Consider the following 8,972-nt stretch of genomic DNA (forward strand, 5'->3'; position numbering starts at 1 on the left):
GTTCCCCAGGCTGCAGGATTATAGTTCTTCTTGCTTCTGCTGTGTGCCCTGTGGTGGATGAGGCTATCTAAGAGGCTTGTGGAAGTTTCCTGATGGGAGGGACTTGTGGTGGGTAGAGCCGGCTGTTGCTCTGGTGGGCAGAGCTCAGTAAAACCTTCATCTGCTTCTCTGCTGATGGGTGGGGCTGTGTTCCCTCCCTGTTGGTTGTTTGGCCTGAGGCGATCCAAGACTGGAGCCTACCTGGGCTCTTTGGTGGGGCTAATGGCGGACGCTGGGAGGGCTCATGCCAAGGAGTACCTCCCAGAACTTCTGCTGCCAGTGTCCTTATCCCTTGGCGAGCGACAGCTGCCCCCTGCCTCTGCAGGAGACCCTCCAACACTAGCAGGTAGGTCTGATCAGTCTCCTATGGGATCACTGCTCCTTCCCCTGTGTCCCAATGCACACACTACTTTGTGTGTGCCCTCCAGGAGTGGATCTCTGTTTCCCCCAGTACTGCCAAAGTCCTGCAATCAAATCCCGCTAGCCTTCAATGTCTGATTATCTAGGAATTCCTCCTCCCATTGCCAGACCCCCAGGTTGGGATGCCTGACGTGAGGCTCAGAACCTCCACTCCAGTGGGTGGACGTCTGTGGTATAAGTGTTCTCCAGTTTGTGAGTCACCCACTTAGCAGTTATGTGATTTGATTTTATTATGATAGCGCCCCTCCTACCATCTCATTGTGGCTTCTCCTTTATCTTTGCATGTGGAGTATCTTTCTGGGTGAGCTTGGTGTCTTCCTGTTGATGACAGTTCAGCAGTTAGTTGTGATTCTGGTGTTCTCAAAAGAGGGAGTGAGACAAAGAAAGAAAACTACAGGCCAATATCACTGATGAACATAGATGCAAAAATCCTCAACAAAATACTAGCAAACAGAATCCAACAGCACATTAAAAGGATCATACACCATGATCAAGTGGGGTTTATTCCAGGAATGCAAGGATTCTTCAATATACGCAAATCAATCAACGTGATGCACCATATTAACAAATTGAAGGAGAAAAACCGTATGATCATCTCAATAAATGCAGAAAAAGCTTTTGACAACATTCAACACCCATTTATGATAAAAACCCTGCAGAAAGTAGGCATGGAGGGAACTTTCCTCAACATAATAAAGACCATATATGACAAACCCACAGCCAACATCATCCTCAATGGTGAAAAACTGAAACCATTTCCACTAAGATCAGGAACAAGACAAGGTTGCCCACTCTCACCACTATTATTCAACATAGTTTTGGAAGTCTTAGCCACAAAAATCAGAGAAGAAAAAGAAATAAAAGGAATCCAAATCGGAAAAGAAGTAAAGCTGTCACTGTTTGCAGATGACATGATACTATACATAGAGAATCCTAAAGATGCTACCAGAAAACTACTAGAGTGAATCAATGAATTTGGTAGAGTAGCAGGATACAAAATTAATGCACAGAAATCTCTGGCATTCCTATACACTAATGATGAAAAATCTGGAAGTGAAATTAAGATAACACTCCCATTTACCATTGCAACAACAACAAAAAAATATCTAGGAAGAAGCCTACCTAAGGAGACAAAAGACCTGTATGCAGAAAATTATAAGGCACTGATGAAAGACATTAAAGATGATACAAATAGATGGAGAGAAATACCATGTTCTTCGATTGGAAGAATCAACATTGTGAAAATGATTCTACTACCCAAAGCAATCTACAGATTCAATGCAATCCCTATCAAACTACCACTGGCAGTTTTCACAGAACTAGAACAAAAAATTTCAGAATTTGTATGGAAACACAAAAGACCCCGAATAGCCAAAGCAATCTTGAGAAAGAAAAACAGAGCTGGAGGAATCAGGCTCCCTAACTTCACACTATACTACAAAGCTACAGTAATCAAGACAGTATGGTACTGGCACAAAAACAGAAATATAGATCAACAGAACAGGATAGAAAGCCCAGAGATAAACCCACGCACATATGGTCACCTTATCTTTGATAAAGGAGGCAAGAATATACAGTGGAGAAAAGACAGCCTCTTCAATAAGTGGTGCTGGGAAAACTGGACAGCTACATGTAAGAGAATGAAATTAGAACACTCCCTAACACCATACACAAAGATAAACTCAAAATGGATTAAAGACCTAAATGTAAGGCCAGACACTATCAAACTCTTAGAGGAAAACATAGGCAGAACACTCTATGACATAAATCACAGCAAGATCCTTTTTGACCCACCTCCTAGAGAAATGGAAATAAAAACAAAAATAAACAAATGGGACCTAATGAAACTTAAAAGATTTTGCACAGCAAAGGAAACCATGAACAAGACCAAAAGACAACCCTCAGAATGGGAGAAAATATTTGCAAATGAAGCAACTGACAAAGGATTAATCTCCAAAATTTACAAGCAGCTCATGCAGCTTAATAACAAAAAAACAAACAACCCAATCCAAAAATGGGCAGAAGACCTAAATAGACATTTCTTCAAAGAAGATATACAGATTGCCAACAAACACATGAAAGAATGCTCAACATCATTAATCATTAGAGAAATGCAAATCAAAACTACAATGCGATATCATCTCACACTGGTCAGAGTGGCCATCATTAAAAATCTAGAAACAATAAATGCTGGAGAGGGTGTGGAGAAAAGGGAACACTCTTGCACTGTTGGTGGGAATGTAAATTGATACAGCCACTATGGAGAACAGTACGGAGGTTCCTTATAAAACTAAAAATAGAACTACCATATGACCCAGCAATCCCACTACTGGGCATATACCCTGAGAAAACCATAATTCAAAAAGAGTCATGTACCACAATGTTCATTGCAGCTCTATTTACAATAGCTAGGACATGGAAGCAACCTAAGTGTCCATCATCCGATGAATGGATAAAGAAGATGTGGCACATAGATACAATGGAATATTACTCAGCCATAAAAAGAAACAAAATTGAGTTATTTGTAGTGAGGCAGATGTACCTAGAGTCTGTCATACAGAGTGAAGTAAGTCAGAAAGAGAAAAACAAATACCATATGCTAACACATATATATGGAATCTAAGGGGGAAAAAAAAGTCATGAAGAACCTAGGGGTAAGACGGGAATAAAGACATAGATCTACTAGTGAATGGACTTGAGAATATGGGGAGGGGGAAGGGTAAGCTGTGACAAAGTGAGAGAGTGGCATGGACATGTATACACTACCAAACATAAAACAGCTAGCTAGTGGGAAGCAGCCATATAGCACAGGGAGAACAGCTCGGTGTTTTGTGACCACCTAGAGGGGTGGGATAGGGAGGTGGGAGGGAGGGAGATGCAAGAGGGAAGAGATATGGGAACATATGTATATGTATAACTGATTCATTTTGTTATAAAGCAGAAACTAACATACCATTGTACCGCAATTATACTCTAATAAAGATGTTAAAAAACAACAAACAAACATATAAATCACCCTAAAAAAAAAAGAGGGAGTGAGAACATGTCCTTCTACTCCGCCATCTTGAACCTCTCTCAGCTGTATTTCTATATACTAATGGACTATCTGAAAAAGAAATTAAGAAGCCATTCACATATACTATAGCATCAAAAAAATACTTAGGAGTAAATTTAGCCAAGGAGATGAAAGATCTTGTACACTGAAAACTATAAGATATTGATGAAAGAATTTTAAGAAGACACAAATAATTTGAAACATATCCTGTATCCATGAGGAATTCCCTGGCGGTCCTGTGGACAGGACTCTGCACTTTCACTGCTGAGGGCCCGGGTTCAATCCCTGATGGGGGAACTAAGATCCTGCAAGCCAAGTTTTGCGGCCAAAAAAAAAAGAATTATATCATACCCTGTTTTCATGGATTGGAAGAATGAATGTTGTTAAAATGATCATAATACCTAAAGTGATGTACAGATTTAATTCAATCCCCATCAAAATTCCAATGGCATTTTCCACAGAAATGGAAGAAAACAATCCTAAAAATCATGTGGAACCACAAAAGACCCCAAATGGCCAAAGTAATCCTGAGCAAGAACAAAGCTGGGGGCTTCCTGATTTCAAATGATATTACAATTCCACAGTAATCAAAACACTATGGCACTGGCATAAAAACAGACACACAGACCAATGGAGTAGAATAGAGTACAGGAATAAACCCACACATACACAGTCAACTAATATTTGACAAGGGAGCCAAGAATGCACAATGGGGAAAGGATAGTCTTTTCCACAGGTGGTGTTGAGAAAACTAGATATCTACATGCAAATGAATGATACTGGACCACTGTCTTACACCATACACAAAAATTAACTCAAATGAATTAAATACTTAAATGTAAAACCTGAAAGCATAAAACTCCTAGAATTAAACCTAGGTGGATGCTCCTTGACATCCATCTGGGCAATGACTTTTTAGACTTGACACCAAAAGCAAAAGCAACAACAGCAAAAATAAACAAGTGGGACTACATCAAACTAAAAAGCTATACTGCAATGGAAATCATCACCAAAATGAAAAGTCAACCCACAGAATGTGAGAAGGTATTTGTATACCATATATCTGCTAAGAGTTTAGTACCCCAAATATATAAGGAACTTATACAACAATAGCAAAAAAACCCACAAACAACCTAATTTAAGAATAGGCCTGAGACCTGAATAAACATTTTTCCAAAGAAGATATACATATGACCTACAGGCACATAAAGAGATGCTCAACATTGCAAATCATCAAGGAAATGCAAATCAAAACCACAATAAGATTATCACCTCACACCTGTCAGGATGGCTATTATCAAAAAGACAACAAATAACAAGTGTCAGCAAGGATGTGGACAAAAGGGCACCCTCGTGCAGTGTTGATGGGAATATAAACTGGTACAGCCATTATGTAAAAGAGTATGAAGTTTCTTCAAAAAATTAAAAATAGAACTACCATATGATCCAGCAATCCAACTTTTGGGTATATACCCGTAGAAATGAAGTCAGGATCTCAAAGATATATGCATTCCCATTTTTATTGCAGCAATATTCACAACAGTCAAGATATGGAAACAATCTAAATTCCATTGACAGATGAATAAAGAAAATGTGTGTGTACATATATATATATAATATATTTTATATATATATAAAATGCAGCCATTAAAAAGAAGGAAATTCTGCCATTTGTGACAACATGGATATACCTCAAGGATATTATGCTAAGTAAAATAAGCCAAGCACAGAAGGACAAATAATGTATGATCTCACTTATATGTGAAATCTGAAAATGTTGAACTTATTTAACCAGAAAGTAGAATGATGTTTGCCGGGGGCTGGGGGGTGGGGGAAATTGGGAGAAGTTGGTCAAAGGGTACAAATTTTCAGTTATAAGATGAATTCATTTAAAAAAAAGATGAATGAGTTCTAGTGATCTAATATACAGCATTGTGAACACAATTAATAATACTGTACACTTGAAATTTGCTAAAATAATAGATCTCAAGTGTTCTAACCACAGAAAATATTTTAAGTATGGAGGTGATGGATGTGTTGACTGTGGTGATCATTTCACAATGTATACATATATTAAATCCTCATCTTGTACACCTTAAAAGAAAACATCACGTTGGGACTTCTCTGGTGGCGCAGTGGTTAAGAATGCACCTGCTAATGCAGGGGACACGGGCTCGAGCCCTGGTCCGGGAAGATCCTACATGCCGTGGAGCAACTAAGCCCGTGTGCCACAACTACTGAAGCCTGAGTGCCCTAGAGCCCGCTTGCTGCAACTACTGAGTCTGCATGCTGCAACTACTGAAGCCCACGTGCCTAGAGCCTGTGCTCCGCAACAAGAGAAACCACCGCAATGAGAAGCCAGCACACCGCAATGAAGAGTAGCCCCCACCCGCCACAACTAGAGAAAGCCCACGTGCAGCAATGAAGACCCAACGCAGCCAAAAATAAATAAAATTTTAAAATAATAATAAATAAAAACGTGTCTTTTAAAAAAAGAAAACATCATGTTGTACAACCTAAATATATACAATTTTTATTTGTTAATCATATCTCAGTAAAGCTGAAGAAAAAGATAAACTCAATTAAAAAATTAGCAAAGGATCAGAATAGACATTTCTCCAAAGGAGATACACAAATTGCCAATAAGCACATGAAAAAATTCTTCTAAGTCATTAGTCATCAGGGAAATGTAAATGAAAACCACAAAGAGATACCACTTCCAACCCACTCAGATGGCTATAATCAAACAAATGGAAAACAAATATTGGCAAGGATGTGTAGAAATTGGTACCCTCATACACTGCTGGTGGGGTTGTAAAATGGTTCAGCCACTATGGAAAATAGTTTAGTAGTTCCTTACAAAGTTCAACACAGAATTTCCATATGAACATGCAATTCCACGCTTAGGTATGTACCTAAAAGAAGTGAAAACAGGTATTGAAAGAAATACTTGCATGTGAAGCAGTATTCACAATAGTTCAAAAAGAGAGACAGCCCACGTGTTCATGAATGAACAAATAAACTGTAGTATATCCACACAATGGAATATTATTTGGCCATAATAAGAAATGAAGTACTGATTCATGCTACAACATGAATGAAGCTGTCATATATTATGCTAAGTGAAGGAGCCCAGTCCCCAAAGTCCACATATTGACTGAGTCCTTTTATATGAAATGTTCAGAATAGGAAAATCTTCAGAGACATAAAGTAGAATAGTGATTGACTAGGGATGGGAGGTTTAGGTGGAAATGAAGAGTGATGGCTAATGAGTGTGGGGTTTCTTTTTAAGGTGGTGAAAATGTTGTAAATTGATCTTGGTGCTGGTCATACAACTCTGAATATACTAAAAACCACCAACTTGTAGACTAAATGGGTGAATGGAAAGATATGTGAATTAAATACCAACAAAGCTACTTGAGAAAACATGCTCTGAAAGGACAGAAGTGATATCAAAGTAATGTGTGTGCCTTTCTAAACCAACTTCAACGTTCTTTAAAGTAATACATAAACATACAGCACTCAGTGAATTAAGAATATTTGACATCTATACAAAATTACACAGGAAGAAGCAGAAAAATGTTACTGATACCAAAGAGAAAAATAAGTCAACAGAAACAGAGCCAGAAGGAATTGGTTGATAAGCATATATTCTTGATAGTTATTATGATATCCTCAAGGGTTTAAAGGAAAATGTGAACATAATGAGGAGAGCATTGAAAGATAAAAAGAGTCAAATGGAAATTCTAGAGATGAAAAATACCTTACTGAAAATGCAAACTGTCCTAAATGGGATTAAGAGAAGATAATCTGCAAAAGAAAAGATCAGTGAACTTGACGACATAGCAAAAGAAAGTCTGCAGCGTAAAGTGCAGGGGGGAAAAAGGCTGTTAAAAATGCAAATGGGGCTTCCCTGGTGGCGCAGTGGTTGAGAGTCCGCCTGCCGATGCAGGGGACACGGGTTCGTGCCCCGGTCCGGGAAGATCCCACATGCCGTGGAGCGGCTGGGCCCGTGAGCCATGGCCGCTGAGCCGGCGCATCCGGAGCCTGTGCTCCTCGATGGAAGAGGCCACAACAGTGAGAGGCCCGCGTACCGCAAAAAAAAAAAAAAGAAAAAGAAAAAAATGCAAATGAACAGAGTCTCAGTCACTGGTGATACAATATTAATAACAGTAATACACATGTAATGGAACACTGCATCGAACAGTAGAAAAATATGTGGTTTTCAAGGGTACACAGAAGATTTACCTTTTAGAGCATATATTCTGTTCTATAAAATAAATCTCAACAAAATTTAAAAGATTTAAATAATAAGAAACATGTTCTTTGACAACAACAAAAGCAGTACTTAACTCTAAAGTCCTATATTATAAAAGAAGAATCTTAAATAAGTTAAGCTAATGTCCTTAAGAAACCAGAAAGTGAAGAGCAAAATAAACTGCAAGCAAGTAGAAGCAATGGAATAATATAGATAGATACGAGCAGAAATCAGTGACATAGAAAAGAGAATATAGAGAAAATCAGTGAAAGCAAAAGGTGGTTCTTTGAGAGGATCAATAAAATTGATAACTGTCTAGCCAGATATACCAAGAAAAAAAAAAGAGAGAGAGAGAGAAGACATACATTAACAGTACCAGGAAAGAGAGAAGTAACGTCACTGCAGATTCCAGGGATAAAAGGAATAATATGAACAAGTCTATGGACTTCGGTATGTGATGCTGGGTGAAGGGTTGCAGGACATGGACTCGGGCAGCATACAGTTCCCATCACACGTGACGGAAGCCTCCCTAACGAGGCCACGTCAAGGATTTCCAAAGCACTATCACAGGACCGCTTGACTTCCCAAGACCTGAAGATCTCGAGATCTTTCACCTGGAGTCCCCAACGTGTCCCTCTTTCTCATGATATTCATTCAATAGTGGTTATTTTCTTACTGAGCGTCTACCATGCCAAGGGTCTGCGTTAGCGCCCCGCCCCCCAGATGCTCCGTCCCACGTGGGATCCTGTCCCCTGAACCCGCTTCTCCGGCCCCGGCGCCTTGTGACGTCACGTCTCACCTCATAATTATGCAGGCGTGCGTCAGGCGGCACGAGGACAGAGTTGCCTGGCGAACACCACCTGCGGGGCCAGGCCTTTCTTCCGTTACGTCACGCGCCCATTTCGTCGTCCGCCGTGCTGGTCCCGGATCAGTCCGCCGGTCCAGAAGAGGAGGGGCCAGCCTTCGTGGCCATTACCCTCGTAGCTGGCGGCTGGCGACGCACGCATGGGGTCGTCCGCATCCAAGGCTGCCCTCAGAGCGACCACCGATGAGCCCTCCGAGCCCGGGCCGAAACACCTGGCAGGTGAGTAGGCCCCGCTACGGCGCCGTCTCCGCGCCTCTAACGGCTGCGGCTTGCGGCCTCCCAGCCCCTCCCCCACGCCCCTCCCCCACGCCCCCACGCCCCTCCCCCACGCCCCC

General features: G+C 40.6%; 1 protein-coding gene across 1 annotated transcript in view; it reads left to right on the forward strand.

Annotated features, from left to right (window-relative positions):
- The first annotated feature begins 7,575 nt into the window (after positions 1–7,575).
- The window catches only part of LOC113616395 (phosphatidylinositol-binding clathrin assembly protein-like), a 38,691-nt gene continuing 37,294 nt past the window's right edge, over positions 7,576–8,972 (forward strand). Inside the window, exon 1 of the mRNA XM_027099668.1 lies at positions 7,576–8,856. Coding sequence (XP_026955469.1) covers positions 8,778–8,856 — 79 coding nt within the window. The 5' untranslated portion in view covers positions 7,576–8,777. The remainder of the gene's footprint in view (positions 8,857–8,972) is intronic.

This window comes from Aethalodelphis obliquidens, unplaced genomic scaffold (genome assembly GCF_003676395.1).
Source record: "Aethalodelphis obliquidens isolate GAN/ISIS:26980383/991018 unplaced genomic scaffold, ASM367639v1 scaffold136, whole genome shotgun sequence".
NCBI classification, from domain to species: domain Eukaryota; kingdom Metazoa; phylum Chordata; class Mammalia; order Artiodactyla; family Delphinidae; genus Aethalodelphis; species Aethalodelphis obliquidens.